This window comes from Schistocerca americana, chromosome 3 (assembly GCF_021461395.2).
Source record: "Schistocerca americana isolate TAMUIC-IGC-003095 chromosome 3, iqSchAmer2.1, whole genome shotgun sequence".
NCBI classification, from domain to species: domain Eukaryota; kingdom Metazoa; phylum Arthropoda; class Insecta; order Orthoptera; family Acrididae; genus Schistocerca; species Schistocerca americana.
In genome coordinates, this window is record NC_060121.1 from 949931084 (window position 1) to 949954630 (window position 23547).

Below are 23547 nucleotides of genomic sequence, written 5' to 3' on the forward strand. Positions count from 1 at the left end.
TTTTTTATTTGTACTTCACTGTGGCTGTCTGAGTTCACAAGGTGTCATTTGGAGACAGTGAGTGGAGCTCTGGACGCTAGGAAATAGTGACAAGTGGAGAAATCTGAACATTTCCGACATGTTCTTCTGTTTGAATTCAATAGAGGAGTGACAGCATCGTCCACGTCTAGTGTTTACTCTGCTATTCACAATAAAGTGCCTGGCAGAGGGTTCAATGAACCACCTTCAAGCTGTCTCTACCATTCCACTCTCGAAAAGCGCGCGAAAAAAACGAGCACTTAAATTTTCCGGTGCGAGCCCTGATTTCTCTTATTTTATCGTGATGATCATTTCTCCCTATGTAGGTGGGTGCCAACAGAATGTTTTCGCAATCGGAGGAGAAAACTGGTGATTGAAATTTCACGAGAAGATCCCGTCGCAACGAAAATCTACATCTACATCCACACTCCGCAAGCCACCTGACGGTGTGTGGCGGAGGGTACCTTGAGTACCTCTATCGGTTCTCCCTTCTATTCCAGTCTTGTATTGTTCGTGGAAAGAAAGATTGTCGGTATGCCTCTGTGTAGGCTCTAATCTCTCTTATTTTATCCTCTTGGTCTCTTCGCGAGATATACGTAGGAGGGAGCAGCATGCTGCTTGACTCCTCGGTGAAGGTATGTACTCGAAACTTCAACAAAAACCCGTACCGAGCTACTGAGCGTCTCTCATGCAGTCTTCCACTGGGGTTTATCTAACATCTCCGTGACGCTTTCACCATTACTAAATGATTCTGTAACGAAGAGCGCTGCTCTCTGTTGGCTCTTCTCTATCTCTTCTATCAACCTTATCTTGTACGGATCCCACACTGGTGATCAGTATTCAAGCAGTGGGCAATCAAGTGTACTGTAACCTACTTCCTTTGCTTTCGAACTGCATTTCCTTAGGATTCTTCCAATGAATCTCAGTCTGGCATCTGCTTTACCGAAGATTAATTTTATACGGTCATTCCATTTTAAATCACTTCTAATGCCTGTTCCTAGATAATTATGGAATTAACTGCTTCTAGTTGCTGACCTTCTATATTGTAACTAAATGATGAAGGATCTTTCTTTCTATGTATTCGCAGCAAATTACACTTGTCTATATTGAGATTCAATTGCCATTCCATGCACCATGCGTCAATTCGTTGCAGATCCTCCTGCATTTCAGTACAATTTTCCATTGTTACAACCTCTCGATATACTACAGCATCATCCACAAAAAGCCTCAGTGATCTTCCGATGTTAGCCACAAGGTCATTTATATATATTGTGAATAGCAACGGTCCTACGACACTCCCCTGCGACACACCTGAAATCACTCTTACTTCGGAAGACGTATCTCCATTTAGAGTGACATGCTGCGTTCTGTTATCCAATCACACAATTGGTCTGATAGTCCATATACTCTTACTTTGTTCATTAAACGACTGTGGGGAACTGTATCAACCGCCTTGCGGAAGTCAAGAAACACAGCATCCACCTGGGAACCCGCGTCTATGGCCCTCTGAGTCTCGTGGACGAATAGCGCGAGCTGGGTTTCACACGATCGTCTTTTTCGACACACATGCTGATTCCTACAGAGTAGATTTCTAGGCTCCAGAAAAGTCATTATACTCGAACATAATACATGTTCCAAAATTCTACAACTGATCGACGTTAGAGATATAGATCTATAGTTCTGCACATCCGTTCGACGTTACTTCTTGAAAACGGGGATGACCTGTGCCCTTTTCCGATCTTTTGGAACACTACGCTCTTCTAGAGACCTACGGTACACCGCTGCAAGAATTCGGGTAAGTTTCTTCGCGTACTCTGTTAAAATCGAACTGGTATCCCATCAGGTCCAGCGGCCTTTCCCCTTTTGAGTGACTTTAATTGTTTGTCTATCCCTCCGACATCTATTTCGATACCTACCATTTTGTCACGTGTGCGACAGTGAAGGAACGACAGTGCAGTCTTCCTCTGTGAAACAGCTTTGAAAAAAAGACATTTAGTATTTCGGCCTTTAGTCTGTCATCCTCTGTTTCAGTACCATTTCGATCACAGAGTGTCTGGACATTTTGATCCATCTACCGCTTTGACATAAGACCAAAATTTCTTAGGATTTTCTGTCAAGTCTATACACAGAACTTTACTTTCGATTTCGTTGGACGCCTCTCGCATAGTGCTCCTCACACTACATTTCGCTTCGTGTGATTTGTGTTTGTCTGCAAGGCTTTGGCTATGTTTATGTTTGTTGTACCACTGTGGCTCTTTTCCATCTCTTACGATCTTGCTTGGCACATACTCAGCTAATGGATATTGTACGATGTTTTTGAACTTTGTCCACTGATCCTCAACACTATCTGATCACTATCACTATAAGAGAAATCAGGGCTCGCATCGGAAAATTTAAGTGCTAGTTTTTTTTCGCGCGCTTTTCGAGAGTGGAATGGTAGAGACAGCTTGAAGGTGATTCATTGAACCCTCTGCCAGGCACTTGAGATAAAACTTTTGTGTTGAGCCGTCAAGTGCTCTGAAGTCTGCTTTTTGTCACTTTTGCTAAACAGAAAAATCTTCCAACCTTTTTTAATATTTCTATTTACGGCTGAAATCACCGATGCTGTAACCGCTTTATGATAGCTGATTCCCTGTTCTGCGTTAAATTTTGCAAATAGTTTGGGTCTGTTTGTCACCAGAAGGTTTAATATGTTATCGCCACGAGTCGGTTCTCTGTTTAACTGCTCAAGGCAGTTTTCAGATAATGCACTTAAAAAAGTTTCGCTGGTTCCTTTTTTCCCTGCCACTCGTTATAAACATTTGAGTCTCCGAGTCTATATCTAGTAAATTAAAATCTCCACCCAAAACTATAACATGGTCGGGAAATCTACTAGAAATATTTTCCAAATTTTCCTTCAGGTGTTCTGCCACAACGGCTGCTGAGCCAGGGGGCCTATAGAATCATGCAGTTACCATGTTTGAGCCTGCTTTAACCGTGACCTTCACCCAAATTATTTCACATTTCAGATCTCCGTCAATTTCCTTCGATACTATTGCACATTTTATCGTTATAAACACGGCTCCCCCTTCACTGTCCAGCCGGTCTCTGCGGTATACATACCAATCTGAGTTTAGAATTTCATTACTGTTTACATCTGGTTTCAGCCAACTTTCCGTCCCTAGTACTGTGTGGGCATTGTGACCGTTTATTAATGAGAGCAGTTCTGGGAACTTACTATAGACGCTCCTGCAGTTTGCTATTACCACATTAATATTGTCATTCCCTGTTGCGTTTTGCCTACTACTACCTTGTCGCGTCTCAGGAGGCGTCTTGTCGGGCCTAGGGAGGGAATTCTCTAACCTAAAAAACCCACATGTGCACTCCACACGTACTCCGCTACCCTTGTAGCCGCTTCCTGTATGTAGTGCACGCCTGACCTACTCAGGGGGACTCTACATTTCTCCACCCGATAGCGGAGGTCGAGAAATTTGCACCCCAGATCTCCGCAGAATCGTCTGAGCCTCTGGTTTAAGCCTTCCACTCGGCTCCAAACCAGAGGACCGCGATCGGTTCTGGGAACGATACTACAAATAGTTAGATTCCACCCCGCGAGTGAGGCTTTCCGCCTTCACCAACTCCGCCAATCGCCTGTACGAACTGAGGATGACCTCTGAACCCAGACGGCAGGAGTCATTGGTGCCGACATGGGCAACAATTTGCAGTCGGGTGCACCCAGTGCTCTCTATCGCCGCCGGCAGGGCCTCCTCCACATCTCGGATGAGACTCCACGGCAAGCAGACAGTGTGAACACTGGCCTTCTTCCCCGACCTTTCCGCTATTTCCCTAAGGGGCTCCATCACCCGCCTAACGTTGGAGCTCCCAATAACTAATAAACCCCTCCCCCCGTGTGCCTGTTCGGACCTTGCTGAAGGAGCGGCCACATGTCCACTCACAGGCAGAGCGGGCGATGCCACACGGCCAGCTTCCACATTGACCCTCCGCCTCGTGCGACGCGAACGCCGTTGAGACCGCCACTCCCCTTTGGGAGAGGGTGGCCCAACCGCGCCCGGTACCCGCGGAGATGTCTCGACAGCAGGGACCGTGAGCGAAGCATGTAACACCTGGGGTGTACCATGCGTCGCACCAGACTCCCCACTACCGCTACACTCCGAGGCAGCAGCCTGAAGACGGCTGACCGTGACCATCAGCACAGTGGCCAGCTGCTCCTGCGTCCGAACACAGCAGTCACACATCCTATCCATCCTAAGAAATCAACAGCTTTCTGTAGAGAGTTAAGTAATGAACTTTTAACTAGACTGCCAATACACTAAAGGCGGCTGACAGCTGACTAAACTTTGGTTACTAGACACTTCTTGTTGGAAACAATGAAAATAAGCACTAACTGTCTCTGGACTGTATTCAAAACAAACACGAAATCTATGGAACACTATTACTAGTACTCGAAAATTAAAGCTTCCTAAAAGCAAAAACACACGGAAAAAGAAGTGACAAGTAATAAATACACAGTTAATACTTAAATTTAAGTAGCTTGCTGCACAGGAGATGTGAAGCAGACGGCAATTACGATGACACTGGCACTGTTTTAATGATTGCCACTCCAATTCACGTATCACGTGTGTTGCACTATCTCCCCTATTTCGCTATAATACAAAACGAGCAGCCCTTCTTTGGACATTTCCGATGTCATCGGAGGCAGCCAGAGACATTTTCACCGTGTGTGGGGATAATGTCATTGTACACAGCACGGCAAGATAATTGTTTTCTCGTTTTCGGGAGGGTCGTGTTTACATTAGTGACTCTCCACGTTCAGGAAGACCTCCGGAATTTGATGAAGATCGTTTAAACGCATTACTCCACAATGATCCATGTCAGTGTACTCGAGAACTGGCAAACGTGATGAAATGTGATCATTACGCCATCATGCGTTATTCGCAAGCAGTGAGTAAGGTTCAAAAATTGGGTTTACGGGTGTCGCATGCTCTAAGCTAAAATAATAAAGCGTTAACGGGTGGCCACGTGTGCGTTTCTGCTTTCACGTCATCAGTTGGCTAGTGGACGACACCTACTATTCCTTTATATTAAAAATGAAGAAATTCCTCCAACTGTATTTAAGGCGGTGATTTTATTTTGGCAACTAGTTTCAACGTTGTAACAACGTCATCTTCAGGCCCATACACTTGTTGACGTCAACTGCGTGTGGCTGATACTAGAAATCAGTGGTGACATACGGACGTGCTCCGTATGGAAGGTGGTTAGGAACTAGTATAACTATGCTAGTTACTAACCAGGGGCTTTAAACACCATTCATCAAAATTGGTCTTTGATCAAATGTGTGTATGGGATAGCGTCAACTATGCAAGTGGGTTTGTGTTTTCCTCCCATAAAGATCGCAGTACCAAGTGAATTATGGGAACTCATCTAGTGAAACAGAAGTTATATCTGGTGTTCCTCAAGGACTTGTAACAGGCCTTTTGCTCTCCTCAGTCTGTATAAACACTTTAGGAGACTATCTGAGCAACCCACTTAAATTTTTTACAACTGGTATTTACATTTACCGTCCAGTGCAGACGATGAAATCCTAAATAATTTAGACAAAATACTGAATCTGTCTCTGGTCAGGGAAGCCTGTGAACATAAAATTATCAAAGCATAGATATAAACTTGTAAACTTGCTACGAAAGCGTCGCCACCGTTATTGGTGCATTACCAGCTAAATGTAGAAGCTACAGCTCTATGGCAACGCTATCACACTGCTTATGACCTGGTTTTGTATTTCTCATTTCTCGACAACATAGATCACAAACAAAACTAATTTTCAGTATTTGATTAGTTTGACACTCTGAAAACGTGACATGGTATTTATCTGGTACAAACTTTAGGCATACGTACAAACGCCGAAAATTTCACAGATTTCCGCCCTCAAGTTACCATCTAATCGTGATTATGTATTTGCATAAACGAACAAAAATCTTTCACACAAAGAAATCGAGCGAAATATTGGAACACTTTTGCACCCTCATTAAGGATATGTGGAAACTCTGCCTGAGAAAAGCTATTTAGAGATTCTGGACAGTTCCGACCTAAAAGAATTTGGTATTAAAATGGGAATTACCTTGGATGTCATTCAGTTACCTCTGCTCATGCGCAGGGGCGCTTTCGACTGGAACGGTAAACGCTCTCGCAAACAGCTCGAAAAGCAGATATAAGATTGAAAGTGTCCTCAAAACCTTTAGGAGACTATCCTTGTAACTCATTCAAGGACACAGTAAATTTTTCAAACCTGACGTTTCTTTAACTGCAGTGAGCTTAGGGAATTGGACTGTTTTTGTCAGAATGTGTCCCTTCTATAACGGTATTTTCTTTTCAAACGCATCCCCATCAAACCAGAAAGTAGTTGCCTCTTATCTTACATGTCTTGCTGTGGGCACTGTGCAGTCAAGTCCACTTAAAATGCGAGGTGTGCAATAAGTTCTGGATGTTCTAATTTTCGTTCCTGCACTACTTTTTTCTTCATAAATTCAACAATAGCGAGTTTTAAATCGAAAAGCCCTTCCAAGCATACCCTTTTACTTAACCAACCTACTTTGCAGTAATAACTAAAGTCTCCATACTCTTCACTCACTTGCACCAATAACAGTTGCAGCTGACAGTGGAATAATGTATGCCACTTCAAAAATTTCGCTATTTATACCATCAGCTTCCCCACGTGTTGCATGCCTACAGATTTAGCAGAAAGTTCTTCCTGCTGCACTGAGCAATGAATCCCGTCTGTCGATCGCTGCAATTTTGTTTTTATTTTCGATTGTTAACTAAATCTTTGTATTCTTTTTGCGTGGTATTGTAATATCGTTTCATAGCAAATCTGCAGTTCCCATTACTTATGAGACAGCTAATAGGTACTGAGAATGCTCATCCCTCTCTTCTGTCAGTCCCGTTCATTTTAAAGGCTTCATAGATCGTTAGACTGCCTCTTTTTCTGCAAATAGCTGCGATACCTACGAACGTCCTTCATACCACAAGGAAAAAGCACTGACACCACGATTCTGCCGAAATGGAGAGAGTTGTGCAGAATGAAAAATGCAAAAACGCAATACGAAATGAAATGTCGCGCAGTACTGGATACTTCCGGGAAGGAGCACAGCCGTGGCCAGCACGTGGCCCGCACACGCTGCACACGTGAAATTTAGCGTGGCCCTGTTCTTGGATATAATCTAGATGCAGGTCCTTCAAAGGCCGATAATGACCAGTTCTGGGGCTCCAAGGATTTCTACTTAGGTCCAACGGAGCGCGCCATGGATTAAGTCTGTAAACAAGCAGTAGAATATGAAATTTCAAGGGCTTGATGTATTGCTTCACCAATTAACGATAATGCTAGATTTCAGCTTAAGGCCTTGAGGATGGCCGTTGTTTTCCTCTGACCTTCCTACGCTCTATGTGTGGCTCATAAAGTGTTAACCAGAATCTCATTTTCCGGAACGAATCTTGCAAATAACTTCTCGACAAAAAAAGAAGAGATTAGGTTTTAGCATCCTGGCTGCATTATCAATAGCGAAGACGAACTAGGACTGGGCAATGTTGACACAGGAAATAGGTCATGGCATTATTGAAGGAATCATACCGGCATGCACACAGTTACAAGGTAGTCGGGAACTTTTGCTTTATAGTTGTTGACCATAACCAAAATTTAGTGCCAACAGAATGAGTGAAAATAAAGTTCATAATTATACGCTATAGAATGGAAATGAGAGTTCCTCATTAGAAGCTGTTCTCGAACTGGAAATATCAGATCGGTAAAATATGCAATCGTCGTTCTGGTGCGCCAGATATCTTGCGAACCATGGGTGAAGGGTATCAGACGGATGCCATATTCCTTGACTTCCGGAAAGCGTTTGACTCGGTGCCCCACTGCAGACTCCTAAATAAGGTACGAGCATATGGGATTGGTTCCCAAATATGTGACTGGCTCGAAGACTTCTTAAGTAATAGAACCCAGTACATTGTCCCCGATGGTGAATGTTCATCGGAGGTGAGGGTATCATCTGGAGTGCCCCAGGGAAGTGTGGTAGGTCCGCTGTTGTTTTCTATCTACATAGATGATCTTTTGGATAGGGTGGATAGCAATGTGTGGCTGTTTGCTGATGATGCTGTGGTGTACGGGAAGGTGTCGTCGTTGAGTGACTGTAGGAGGATAAAAGATGACTTGGACAAGATTTGTGATTGGTGTAAAGAATGGCAGCTAACTCAAAATATAGATAAATGTAAATTATTGCAGATGAACAGGAAAGAGAATCCTGTAATGTTTGAATACTCCATTAGTAGTGTAGCGCTTGACACAGTCACGTCGATTAAATATTTGGGCGTAACATTGCAGACTGATATGAAGTGGGACAAGCATGTAATGGCAGTTGTGGGGAAGGCGCATAGTCGTCTTCGGTTCATTGGTAGAATTTTGGGAGGACGTGGTTTATCTGTAAAGGAGGCCGCTTATAAAACACTAATACGACCTATTCTTGAGTTCTGCTCGTGCGTTTGGGATCCCTATCAGGTCGGATTGAGGGAGGACATAGAAGCAATTCAGAGGCGGGCTGCTAGATTTGTTACTGGTAGGTTTGATCATCACGCGAGTGTTACGGAAATGCTTCAGGAACTCGGGTGGGAGTCTCTGGAGGAAAGGAGGCGTTCTTTTCGTGAATCGCTACTGAGGAAATTTAGAGAACCAGCATTTGAGGCTGACTGCAGTACAGTTTTACTGTCTCCAACTTATATTTCGCGGAAAGACCACAAAGATAAGAGAGATTAGGGCTCGTACAGAGTCATATAGGCAGTCATTTTTCCCTCGTTCTGTTTGGGAGTGGAACAGGGAGAGAAGATTGTAGTGGTACGAGGTACCCTCCGCCACGCACCGTATAGTGGATTGCGGAGTATGTATGTAGATGTAGATGTAGCAGAACAAAACTATTCTGCAACTCTGTTGTGGGCAAACAAAGAAACCAGAAGTCATTCGTTCGATCGAATTCTAGGAACTTTATTATACAGATGTATTCTAATAACATAACAGAGAGAGAGAGAGAGAGAGAGAGAGAGAGAGAGAGAGAGAGAGAGAGAGTGTGTGTGTATTTCCCGTTGCGGGTCGCCTCGCGCCAACAGCATTCCAGACCAGAATGAGAACTATTGTTGGCGATACAGTGCTTGTAATAGTTATCGGTTCTTGGTTGCGCATTTGGTTTAGTTTTGTGCCTATCGGTCACCACTACAAGCGTTTGGGAACTGGCTGTCAATGTTTGTTCCTTCGCCTGATTAATGAATGTTTTGTACGTCACAGAGATGTTGGTTGATAGATTTACAGTCTTTGATATCTTGTCTGTCTCCTCCCTCCTGAAACAGAAAGGTACTGCATTATACTTGTTTTGGAGACTTGTGTTCCTCGACACAGATGCTGTAAATATTTATAAAAATTGCTTTTGTGTTAATTTTCCTCTGCTGTCAATCATTGTTACTGGAACATTTTCAAGCACCTACTCCACTTTTAAAATTGCAACGGCGTTATACACAACGTGTGGCGTATTACTTCCCGAATGTTACTGCTTTCGTTATTCACCATCCGTGTTTGATCCATTCCTTTAACTACAAAAAGACGAGATGGAATGCTCATTTAGTTTTATCGCTGTTTTTAGTTACTGCGCCGTTTTCCATGTTAATAAATAAAATGTAGTGTCGACCGTACATACGTCTCCTTTTGCTCTTCATCCTTTTTATTATGCATAATATAGTCAAAAGTGCACGTGGTCTTATGTAGATGAAAAATCTGTGATAGAGTGTTAAAATTCGTAGATTTCTGCAATTTTGCCTCATTGGAGCGTACTAATTTCTACCCGTTGATTCAGACTCACACAGGCCGGCCGCGGTGGCCGAACGGTTCTAGGAGCTTCAGTCCGTAACCGCGCGACTGCGACGGTCGCAGGTGCGACTCCTGCCTCGGGCATGGATGTGTGTGATGTCCTCAGGTTAGTTAGGTTTAAGTAGTTCTAAGTTCTAGGGGACTGATGACCTCAGATGTTATGTCCCATAGCGCTCAGAGCCATTTGAACCATCAGACTCTCACTAACCACGTCTATCACGTAAAGTATCTATTTTCCAGTGATGTCGTTGTATGGTTTACCATTCTATTGGCTCTTATCGGTTTGGCTGGCACTCTTTTAAGACGATAAAGATCAGGTTCCCTGTTGCCGACAACAGTTATCTATATGGCAGGTCTGAAGCACCGTACAACGCAAGTGCTTTTTTTTGTTTTTTAGGAATTTTTGTTTCACCGACTAAATCACATTATTATACTGAACTGCTCATTTCAGTTGTCACTTTCAGATCGTATTACTGCTATGGCAATAATTTGATCTGAAGGTGGTTATGACAATCTGAGCAAGTAATTCAGTGCAGTAACTGGTTTCTAAAAGAAAAAGAGGTAGTCACGCCGAACCTTTCCGTTGCGACATAATGGCTTTGCAGTACTTGCATCAGTGGTTGAGAGTCTAGTAAATTGTGAGATATAAGTGATGTGTTGTAGAAGCTGCGGACGGTCATGAAATGTCTGCTGGCTCTAGGTTCTACGTGGGGCCCAAGCTGTTCGTGGTGGTGACACAGCCCGAGGACGTGAAGGCGGTGCTGGTGGGCTGCAGTCAGCGTCAGAGGGACCCCTACTTCATGCGGCCCACGCGATTCTTCATCGGAGACGGTCTCGTCACAAACAAGGATGACGTCTGGAAGGCACACCGCAAGATAGTCCTGCCGACGTTCCACACTGAGGTCAGTCGCCACACAATTAACTCAGCTGTGAGAGACATCAGAGTGCGCAAGTATAGTTGTTCTGAAAGTTGCTGGTACTTTAATGTTGTTAGCAGCCCTGGGATTCACACCGAAAACATTGTCTTTCAAAGGCATTAATGCTACTGACTGAGCAGTATAGGCGCGACTTATGACTGGCCCTCACAGCTTTATTTACGACAGTGCCTCCTTCCTATATTCCAAACTTCCTAGAAACTCTTCTTCGTAATTTCCAAGACTAGCACTCCTGCAAAAAAAGATATTGCGGAGGAACGGCGTAGCCACAGCCTAGGTGTTCGTTTACAGAATAAATCCTACACGCTGCAGCGAATTGTGGACTATTATGGAACTTCCTGTCAGATTAAAACTTCGTGGTTTTTTTTCCATAGACAGAACACGCTCGGCTACCGTGTCATCATCGACTGAACCAATCATGCATGGCTCACGACCCGCTCTGAGCTTCAGTGCCATCATCGTTTCTCTAACTCCCGGCCCAGGGCTTTAATTTTCCAGGAAATTTGAAAACAGCGCACTCTCCGCAGTGAAAATGGTTCAAATGGCTCTGAGCACTATGGGACTTAACATCTGAGGTCATCAGTCCCCTAGAACTACTTAAACCTAACTGACCTAAGGAGGTCACACACATCCATCCCCGAGGCAGGTTTCTAACCTGCGACCGTGGCAGCAGCGTGGTTCCAGACTGATGCGCCTACAACCGCTCGGCCACAGCTGCCGGCTCGCAGTGAAAGATAAACTCTAAAAAAATCTCCTACGTTGCGGATAAGCCTTTTCTTCGGTAACATCCTTTCTTCCAGCGGGTGTTAGCATCGCAAGATAAAAAGTGTTTCGGTGAAGTTGCGACCTTAGGAGTGAGTTACTGGTGGCAATAAAGTTGTGATGGAGGGTGGAGATAACTGGGTAACTCAGCTCAGTTGATAGAGCACTTGCCCGCGAAAGGCAAAGGTCCCGAGTTCGAGTCTCGGTCGGGCACACAGTTTTAATCTGCCAGGAAGTTTCATATCAGCGCACACTCCGCTGCAGAGTGAAAATCTCATTCTGGAAACTGGGTAACTGTCGGTAGTTTTTTCCAAGAAAGTCATGATTTAGTGTTGGAATCCCATTCTACACTACTGGCCATTAAAATTGCTACACCACGAAGATGAGGTGCTACAGACGCGAAATTTAACCAACAGGAAGAACATGCTGTGATATGCAAATGATTAGCTTTTCAGAGCATTCACACAAGGTTGGCGCCGGTGGCGACACCTACAACGTGCTGACATGAGGAAAGTTTCCAACCGATTTCTCAAAAAAAAAAAAAAAAAAAAAAATGGTTCAAATGGCTCTGAGCACTATGGGACTTAACTAATAAGGTCATCAGTCCCCTAGTACTTAGAACTACTTAAACCTAACTAACCTAAGGACATCACACATATCCATGCCCGAGGCAGGATTCGAACCTGCGACCGTAGCGGCCGCGCGGTTCCAGACTGTAGCGCCTTTAACCGCTTGTCCACCACGGCCGGCCCGATTTCTCATACACAAACAGCAGTTGACCGGAGTTGCCTGGTGAAACGTTGTTGTGATGCCTCGTGTAAGGAGGAGAAATGCGTACCATCACGTTTCCGACTTTGATAAAGGTCGGATTGTAGCCTATCGCGATTGCGGTTTATCGTATCGCGACATTGATGCTCGGGTTGGTCGAGATCCAATGACTGTTAGCAGAATATGGAATCGGTGGATTCAGGAGGGTAATACGGAACGCCGTGCTGGATCCCAACAGCTTCGTATGACTAGTAGTCATCTTATCCGCATGGCTGTAACGGATCGTGCAGCCACGTCTCGATCCCTGAGTCAACAGATGGGGACGTTTGCAAGACAACAACCATCTGCACGAACAGTTCGATGACGTATGCAGCAGCATGGACTATCAGCTCGGAGACCATGGCTGCGGTTACTTTTGACGCTGCATCACAGACAGGAAAGCCTGTGATGGTGTACTCAACGACGAACCTGGGTGCACGAATGGCAAAACGTAATTTTTTCGGATGAATCCAGGTTCTGTGTACAGCATCATGATGGTCGCATCCGTGTTTGTCGACATCGCGGTGAACGCACATTGGAAGCGTGTATTCGTCATCGCCATACTGGCGTAACATCCGGCGTGATGGTATGGGGTGCCATTGGTTACACGTCTCGGTCACCTCTTGTTCACATTGACGGCACTTTGAACAGTGGACGTTACATTTAAGATGTGTTACGACCCGTGGCTCGACCCTTAATTCGTTCCCTGCGAGTATAATGCACGACCGCATGTTGAAGGTGCTGTACGGGCCTTTCTGCAAACAGAAAATGTTCGACTGCTGCCGTGGCCAGCACATTCTCCAGATCTCTCACCAATTGAAACGTCTGGTCAATGGTGGCCGAGCAACTAGCTCGTCACAATAAGCCAGTCACTACTCTTGATGAACTGTGGTATCGTGTTGAAAAAAAGCTGCATGGGCAGCTGTACCTGTACACTCCATCCAAGCTCTGTTTGACTCAATGCCCAGGCGTATCAAGGCCGTTATTACGGCCAGAGGTGGTTGTTCTGGGTACTGATTTCTCAGGATCTATGCACCCAAATTGCGTGAAAATGTAATCACATGTCAGTTCTAGTATAATATATCTGTCAAATGAATACCCGTTTATCATCTGCGATTCTTCTTTGTGTAGCAATTTTAATGGCCTGTAGTGTAGTACACATTGTTACTGCCCCAGTTTAGAAACAGTGTACACTATGCTGCAGAATGAGAAATCCATTAAAGATTAGATATAGGCCTATATGTTAGACGCCACAAGTACAGGAATTGCTTAAATGCCCTATAGTTGAAATCATTTATCTTTGTTCTCGGTTATGTAGCCGAATTTTGGAACGCCACATGTTCATTGTGTCAATATTACGGGTTCCTTGTCAATACATTAATACAAAGAGACCGTCAACTTATTACATATTTATTTTATAAACAATCAACCATCACACGACAACATAAACCAACGTAGGTAACTTGTTGACATCGTAACATCACTAAAAACAAAACGGCATCTTGTAGACGGCTACAACAGACACAAACTGGGTTCGTAAGAGAGCTCAGCACGAAGTCCTCCCTTCCGTCTGAACCGGTTTTACTTAAAAACATTTCCACTTCGTCATTTAGTGTGAAAAGGCATTTTCACTAACGTAATTGTTAGCTGACATCCAGGTTCCACCGTGTATCAATAAGATTACAGTTTTAAAAGATGCTCCCCCCAGAATGCCTTTTTGTGTTGAACCAATTTTTGTAAATTACAATCAAAATTAAGATGAAAGACTTCGTTGGCAGAAGCCGAAATGTAATAGAAACACTGCGTATATTTTAGTTTTTTTTGTGTTTTTCATACATTTTCACCTTAACAGTGGATCGCTATGGTGTAATTCGTTTAGACCCCATCCACCATAATGGATTGGAATCTATGTCTCCGACTTTTTTATTCAATGACATACCACCTGTTAGCCGTGTTATATTCTGGCGGACAACAAATCTTGGGTTCTAAGAGCCGAACTTTCAAGCTGTAATGTTTTCGTTGTGTATGTATAACTACACACATCAACACATCAAAAAAATTTTGCATCACCTCCGTTCCGAGATTTGCTGAACCTGTGTAGAAAATTGAAGTAGAGATCAATTTAAACATCATTTCCGCCCTTTTTATTTCTCATGAAATCAACACAATGCATTTTGTACCACCATACAGCGAGACCTTCAGAGATGGAGGTCCAGAATGCTGTTCACACCGGTACCTCTGATACCAAGTAGCACGTCCTCTTGCATTGATGCACGCCTGTATACGTCGTCGATACTATCCAGAAGTTCATCAAGGCCCAGATCGTCCCACTTCTTATCGGCGATTCAGCGTAGATCCCTTAGAGTGGTTGGTCGGCCATGTCGTCCATAAACAGCCCTTTTCAATCTATTCCAGGCATGTTCGATAGGGGTCATGTCTGGAGAAGATGCTGGCCGGTCTAGTCGAGCGATGTCGTTACCCTGAAAGAAGCCATTCACAAGATGTGCACGATGGGGGCGCGAATTGTCTTCCATGAAGACGAATGCCTCGCCAGTGTGCTGCCGATATGGTTGCACTATCGGTCAGAGGAGGGCATTCACGTATCGTACAGCCGTTACGGCGCCTTCCATGACCACCAGCGGCGTACGTCGGCCCCACATAATGCCACCCCAAAACAGCAGGGAACCTCCATCTTCCTGCACTCGTTGAACAGTGTGTCTAAGGCGTTCAGCCTGACCTGGTTGCCTCCAAACACGTCTCCGACGATTGTCTGGTTGAAAGTATATGCGACACTCATCGGCGAAGAGAACGTGATGCCAATCCTGAGCGGTCCATTCGGCGTGTTGTTGAGTCCATCTGTATCGCTCTGCATGGTGTCGTGGTTCCAACGATGGACCTCACCATGTACGTCGGGAGTGAAACTGCGCATCATGCAGCCTATTTCTCACAGTTTGTGTCGTAACACGACGTCCTGTGTCTGCACGAAAAGCATTATTCAACATGGTGGCGTTGCTGTCAGGGTTCCTCCGAGCCATAATCCATAGGCAGCGGTCATCCACTGCAGTAGTAGCCCTTGGGCGGCCTGAGTGAGGCATATCATTGACAGTTCCTGTCTCTGTATCTTATCCGTGTCCGAACAAGATCGCTTTGGTTCACTCCGAGACGCCTAGACACTTCCCTTGTTAGGAGCCCTGCCTGGCACAAAGTGACAATGCGGACGCGCTCTAAACGCGCATGGTTGAACTACGAAAGTAGCGGTCATCCACTCCAGCAGTAGCCCTTGGGCGGCCTGAGCGAGGCATATCATCGACAGTCCCTGTCTCTGTATCTTATCCGTGTCCGAACAAGATCGCTTTGGTTCACTCCGAGACGCCTAGACACTTCCCTTGTTAGGAGCCCTGCCTGGCACAAAGTGACAATGCGGACGCGCTCTAAACGCGCATGGTTGAACTACAGACAACACGAGCCGTGTACCTCCTTTCTGGTGGAATGACTGGAATTGATCGGCTGTCGGACCCTTCCGCCTAATAGGCGCTGCTCATGCATGGTTGTTCACATCTTTTGGCGAGTTTAGTGACGTCACTGAACAGTCAAAGGGACTGTCTGTGATACAATATCCACGGTCAATGTCTATCTTCCAGAGTTCTGGGAACCGGGGTGATGCAAAACTTTTTCTGACGCGTGTTCTTTAATATTCTTATGCAAGAGTTTTTAAAAGCTTTTATTAAAAAAATGAAAATCTTAAAATTTTAAAAAATTACCATTTCAGTGAATGTCTCAGGGTTATTATTCTTTCTTGATTTATTGCTATGCTGATGTTCACCTGAATATGTGTCTCCTAGTGTCTTGAAAGCCGGTATTGATCTAAAAATAAAGGATTAAATACAGCTGCACAGGTTTATTAATATCCAAGATGACTCTTCTTTAACTACGGAGATGGCATTGTCAATGGAGACATTAATTAATCAGCCGCCGTTGAACCATTGAGCTGTACTTGACATAAAAACCTTTTTCCTAACAATTATTAGATATTAATACATAACAAGATAACAGATACATTTATTGTAAACTGTATATTTGTGTCAACATAGCCGTCCATATGAAGAGAACTGCTAATATGTGTCCCTGGGGAATCGTCATAGTAATTTTATTTATGAGAACAGGCAGAATTCAGACACAAAAGATGTGTATATTGATGTCCAGTCAGGGCGCTGGTGATCAAGCTGTTGAGCGCCCTAAACCTGTTATCTTCATCAAATGTGTGAAGAGCAGGGAATAATCTTCTGAAGCTAGGCTAGTTTTATTTACTGTTACCAGCCTGATAGGTAAGTTAAGACGTTAGGTAGTTTAGTACAAGTTTAGTGGAGTGACTGATCTGCTGGTGGGTGTGGAACTGCAGGTGCTGGGCCGGTTCATGGGAGTGTTCAACGAGGCGGGCCGCTTCGTGTGCGAGCGGCTGTCTGCGGAGGAGGGCACCGAGCTCAACGTGTACCCCACGTTCTTCCAGTCCGCTCTCCGGACCCTCACCTCCACCCTGTTCGGCGTAGGCCTGGACCAGCTGGAACCAGACCACAGCAAGCAGGTGCACTTCGCTACGGAGTTTTACAAATCCATGAAAGCAATCCAGGTAAGCTTACGCCGTCTGACCACTATTAACAACTAACTTACAAGGAGACGGCACGACCGTGGGATCGAGGATTTGTCCGAAATTTTGTGTGATGAAAGAGGACCCCTAACACCTCACGTGGTTAAGATATTAGGACGCACTACCCGGAAAATCCTGGGAAAAATCGAACCAAAGAAAGTTTCTTAGGTGCCTTATGACTATAAAATGTTAGCCCATTGCCGAGCCGCCGTCTGGCCTGGATGTTTAGGGCGCGGACTTTTACGCCAGAGGTCTCGGGTTCGATTCCTCCTCCAGCACTTTTTTCTCTTCTGTTTCATTTTCTTTGGTTATTCCACCAAATATTCAGAAAGATTCCGAAACCTACATTATCTTTAACAAATTAGTTACATTATTGAATAAAAAGTATTTTCTTTTTGTCCAACAACACAATTAATGGCGGTGGGTTTTCCATTGTTCATTGTAAAGTATATGAGGAGAAACATTGGGTTTTTGATCAGAATAACATTGTCGATTGGGAAACATTCAATTATTTTTATACATATAATTATTATAAACAAGAACCGCAGTGGTAATTATCGTAAAAACAAAGCAATAATTTTTGCGACATCTTGCTCAGAATATAAAAGAGGATTTCTTACAATCACAGGGCGATTGCAAAAAATCTGTACAAAAACATGCCCCATTAACATTTACGAAAATGTTTTGAGTTTCTGATAATTTTGAGGCAAACCAGACATATTGAATCATGTCTCGGGATATTGGTGACGATAATTGATGGTGAATTATAGAATGAATATTTATACAATGTTCCCGGGAATTAATTTCACGATTCTCCTGTAACAATGCGCTGCAATTTTGCAAGCAACAGAAGAAAAAAAAGTGCCGAAGGAGGAATCGAGCCCGAGACCTCTGCCGTAAGAGTCCGAGCGCTAACCATGTAGGCCAGACGGCAGCTCGGCAATGAACTAAATTTTATACTTATAAGCCACCTAAGAAACTTTGGATCGATTTTTCTCGGGATTTTCCGAGTAGTGCGTCCTAATATTTTAACCACGTGAGATGTTACGGGTCCTCTTTCACCACACACAATTTCGGACGAATCCCCGACCCCACGGTCGTGCCGTATCCTTGTTAGTGGCCGCTGCTTCACTCGCGTAAACTGTATGGCCTGCAGAGATTCTTTGTGTTTTTATTTACTCAAATTAGTAAGTTGTTTAAAAACTGCAACACCTAAGCTTTTCAAGTAGTTATGGCCATGTAAGAACGGTCTTTTCCGAACTTCTGACCAAAAAGCGGTTTTGGTAGCTGGAGTCCAAAGTTTAGTTACTCGTGCTTCTTCGGTCTTGTGGAGATATTTCCACAGAAACTTTCACGCCTTAACAAATATTTCTTTATATCTAACCGCGAAGTGAAATACCGATTTTCGTAAATTTAGCTTTAAATTTTTGTAATGTAATGCAATATTTTCATACAAATTTTCATCACCTATTGTACTTCCTTAGGGGCTGAATTTGCAGAAACACTGAAACACGCATTTTTTTCATTTCCTACCGACAAGCCAAATACCACATGCCATTGATGTAGCCTTAAAAACCCGTTAGTACTTTGTAACTAACCTGTTACTTCGGGTTATTACGTTGTAATTGGGAATGGAAATACTTATTGCTTATGAAATTAACGTGAGAAGATTAGGGTCGCCACCGACTCTAACCATACAACTAATCAAAGATTTGGTCGAGTCGGAAAATAAATTAATTAGATCACAGACCAAAAAACTCACAAAAATGCATACGTTGTGATGTCGCTCATAGGGTATACGATGTAATTAATAGTGTTCCCCGTGCCCTGTTCACGACAATCAAACATTTAAAATAAAGTAGCACATGCAAGAACACTGTGCAGAAGATCAGCTCACAGCAACACACCTGAAAATAAGACTTAATCTAAAGCACTTGTTGTAAAATACAAGGGGAGACTAATCACTGGACCTGTGCATAAGGAAACGCATTGGATGTGCTAACGGGAAAGCTACGAGGTGAGTGGCTTAGGTGCAAAAACGTAATCTCTGAACACAAGAGAAAATTGTAGATAAAATCATTTATTCGTAAGATAAGGATGTGAGGCATGTACACGATTCCTGATAACACGTGGTTTGTGGAGACACAATTTCTAGGTATAGTGCCCAAATTCCAACAATATCACATCACACAATCATGTTAACATTATCTAAAACAAACATGCGATCGGACAGTTAGTGATTCCTGTAGCCCAACGACTATAATGTTCTACCACGTGGTTGGCTCCCCACGGACAAAAGACATATAAAGCAAGAAAAATTTACGAGAAGGCAGAGCTCTAAATATTTAGAAAGATGAAAGCTTATGCAGGCACAGCTGAAGGCAAACAGTCATTCATACAGAAGCGAGTGCTCACTTCTTATCGACACCTTTGTGTGACGCTCTTCCGGCGGATCCAAGTCTGCTACAGAAATTTGCTAAGAGAAAAATCTGCCAAAGTTTTGCATTCCTTGCTGCGACAAGGCAAAGCAATGTTCCAGATATGAAAAGCGAGACCAAAAGCTAACAGCTCTCCCCTCGCCAAGTAACAGCGCGCCACGCGGTCAGTCTAACTCACCCTTCTTCGACTGGAGCACAGCTGTGGACGCTTCCCGTACCGGCGGCAGACTGCCTCCCGCTTCTCCAGCCTCTTCCACGCTCCGCGTGGCCCGGAAAACCCAAAGATGCCATTTCCGCCACCAACCTAACGCAGGTGGATTTCTCACAAGTAGCGCAAACCTCTTTGCCTACTTGACCACTACGAGAGTTGGCTATTCTGTACAACTGTTGCTGAATCTGTACGACTATCGCAGACTTTCTGCAGCAGACTACGCCACCGTCTAGCAACGTGACACACAACCACATTCATTCAATCACGCCACTATGATAATTATGAGAAAAGAGAAACAAGGAAAAGAAAGAGAAATGCTAGTGAAAATGGGCTACCGGACTAATGAAAGGTGGCTACAGGACCCTTTCATCACCCCAAACGTCCCGGAGAAGACTGTGCCGCGAATTTTGTCGCCATGCTAGGAGATTCGCCAACAGTATTCGAAGCAGACATATCCTAACGAGTAACAATTGCGACAGGCAAACAGCAGTACAAAAGATTTGATTAATCTCTTATATCCAAATGAGTTTTATCTGACCTTAGTCAATAATTGTGACCTCATGCGGTCCGCAAGGCAAACAGAACAAATTCAATTAAGCGTAATATTTTACGCTAACGTCATGTCATCTGACCTACTACAACAACAAACATGAGATATTATTTTAAAATTGCTTTATCAAAAGTTAACATAGAGTCATAGATGAACAGGTACACAAAATATATACATATCTAGGCGCTCAGTCCGGAACCGCGCGACTGCCTCGGGCATGGATGTGTGTGATGTCCTTAGGTTAGTTAGGTTTCAGTAGTTCTAAGTTCTAGGGGAATGATAGCCACAGATGTTAAGTCCCATAGTGCTCAGAGCCATTTGAATTTTTTATGTGCATATATAAACAAATACAATGATGCAAAATCATTACCAAGAGCCAAAGGAGTGTCAGCTGGTGCTGACATATATAAAAACTTCTACGTGAAAGTGCATAACTCAATGTGCATAACAAATACAGTGACACAAAATCATTAATGAAACCAATGAACCAATGGAATGACAGCTGGTAAATAACCAACTATGGAAAATAAGACATGAGTACAAAAACACATCCAGAAACCAGCTCGTTGACACGCTGTCATTTTGCAGTTTCGTCACATGGTATTTTCACTGGGTATTCTCTTTAGGTGCTGGGGTGGGCGTCTTTTCTAAAGGCGACTTGGAGGGTAAGCTACTAGGGGACCAGAACACTGAACTGGGGAGTTCGCAGCGGCGTTGATTGTAACGTCCGTTGTAACCCAGGTTGTTCATCCTAGACAGCACCCCGCGACGTTGCCTCGTGCCCGTTTCCACCCTCTGCGTCCATACTGTGGGATGGTTCGACGTTGCAGATTTGCAGGACATCGTCGCCTGTGGGTCCTGCCTCATCATCGAGAAGGCGGCTTGGCGGTCGTCGTCCGTGTGTTGCGGAGGAATGTGTTTTACGACACACGCCCCTGTCGTGTCAGTGGAGAGACACGCGCTCTTCTCCGTCGCATCGAGGTCGACGTAAACTCGTGCGGGTGTCGGGCTTGAGACCCGCTTATCGCCTCTTTGCACCGTCTCAGCTGATGCGTCAGTGGTGGGACCCTCGTCCCTCCGGGCAGTGGGCGTTACCTCACCGCAGCGGCCGTCTGGACTGGCGGCGTTCAGGGATCGGCGGCCTCGCCTGGTGTGCGTCATACTTTCCCTTTCGCTTGTCAGATGACTAGCGCATGGAGTGGAACGCCGGCCATCAGCTGGCGCTGCCGTGGTGACACGCCTGCGGGCCCCGGTGTGAGCCTGGGCTTGGGGGAAGACCAGCATCCCCTCTCCTCTGATGGGGAAACAGCTGTGACCGCTCGCAGGACCACTGCAGGGTCCTGCGACGCCTGCCGGTGGACCAAGCCCTGTGCTTTCTGACGCGGAGGCTCCCTAGGCGGCCTTGCACCCACTTGAGAACTGCGCTCACAGGGATCGTTACAAAATATCATGTGTACAGATTACCACAAAATCACCGGAGTTTCTTACTCCTGATCAATACATGGAATAGTGCCCAAAATTAACTTGACAGAAAGGGTCTTCTTAACATTACTAATAAAAAAAACAATAAGGAAAATTACATAACCAATATTCAAACAAACAAAAAATCCTTTTTATAAAATATAGTTCCAGCATTACATCTGCTGTCTTATCATTTAGTGTAGATCTTGTACAAGATTTGGTTAGGGTTTGGATAGGATTTGGCGCACCTACTAACTACGCTCTCACACACAATCTACACAGCTCGTACTAGTCACCATCACCATATAGCCCGACTTCGATTCCCACATATAAACTGTAGTGTCGGCAGACTTGCCAACACTACGCACACTAATTGAAAGAGGCAGCCAACATGCACGCGCTAACTCACGAAGGATGGAGTGAGGTCTGAAACAGGATACGTAATGAATGCTATAAAGAAAAGTACGTAGCTTCTGGAATACTTAACTTTAATCCATCCTTTGTATACATCGTTCTTGATGAGACATGCTTCATACGATACAAGTGAGACTCTATAGTTTCAGACAATATACTGCTAATGGCGCCTTGCTAGGTCGTAGCCATTGACTTAGCTGAAGGCTATTCTAACTATCTGCTCTGCAAATGAGCGAGGCTTCGTCAGTGCGTATCGCTAGCTACGTCGTCCGTACAACTGGGGCGAGTGCTAGTACGTCTCTCTAGACCTGCCGTGTGGTGGCGCTCGGTCTGCTATCACTGAAAGTGGCGACACGCGGGTCCGACATGTACTAATGGACCGCGGCCGATTTAAAGCTACCACCTAGCAAGTGTGGTGTCTGGCGGTGACACCACATAAACAAAATATTCCTTTCAACACCGATACCCATATCGTTGTTCATTGACTACTGCTCCAAGGTTTGCAGCACACGTTTGCTGATCTGTGAAACATTTCCGAGACTTCTTTTCTATGGACATTGCATAATATAAGTTATGATTAATGAGACATAGAAGGTTCATTCAAGTCACATCTGAAATGGTAAATGTTTCAACATCGGTTCATCAGACTAATGCAAAAGGTCAGTGGGCATAACAATGGAAATAAAAATCATTCTATCCTATTAGCAAACACATAAACACTTCGTCCTATAAGTAAAAACAAAAGACTGTCAAAAGAAATCCATTTTCCAGAGCCACGAGTACCCAACTTACTGCTGTCATAATATACTCATAATGATTAGACAATTACTCACCACATGTCCCCAGGGGTCCTCACCTACCGTCATGTTATTTCAGCTTGGAGGTAGTCGCATTGATTCTCTATTAAATATCAAGCTGCTTGAGTTTATTAGTTGCTTCCATATGCTTCTTCCGGGGTTTCACATCCTGGTACCCTCAACCGTACCTAGTAGTATGTGGCGGCAAGTTACACTTTCCAAACATCTTATAAGGTGTCAACTCTGAAATTCAAACGCTATTAATCTCCCTTCATACACAAATCCTTCACTTACAAGTCACCAAGTCGCTTCATCAACATCGCACTACGGTTGCAAAATCTCACTGAATCATGCTCACCTATGGGGAATAAGCACACTGCAATTGTATATCTCATCAAGAGCTACCTTAAGACTATTGACTCGCCACGCCAACACACCCGATACCTTTTTAGTCATCAAAAAACAAAAGCCATCTTACTGTAACGGCAAAAGCTTGATCTGAGACTCATAATAATTTACATTTAGACGTTATAAAGCTGCACAACACTACTCTTTTCTGCTCAGAAGAAGAAATAACTACACACATATTTGGGGACCCTTTACAATTA

The 23547-nt window shown here is 44.3% G+C and overlaps 1 protein-coding gene across 1 annotated transcript in view; it reads left to right on the forward strand.

The window, feature by feature from the left end:
• The window catches only part of LOC124606571 (cytochrome P450 4g15-like), a 79705-nt gene that overhangs the window by 12633 nt on the left and 43525 nt on the right, over positions 1-23547 (forward strand). Inside the window, exons 2-3 of the mRNA XM_047138556.1 lie at positions 10620-10821; positions 16823-17050. Coding sequence (XP_046994512.1) covers positions 10620-10821; positions 16823-17050 — 430 coding nt within the window. The remainder of the gene's footprint in view (positions 1-10619; positions 10822-16822; positions 17051-23547) is intronic.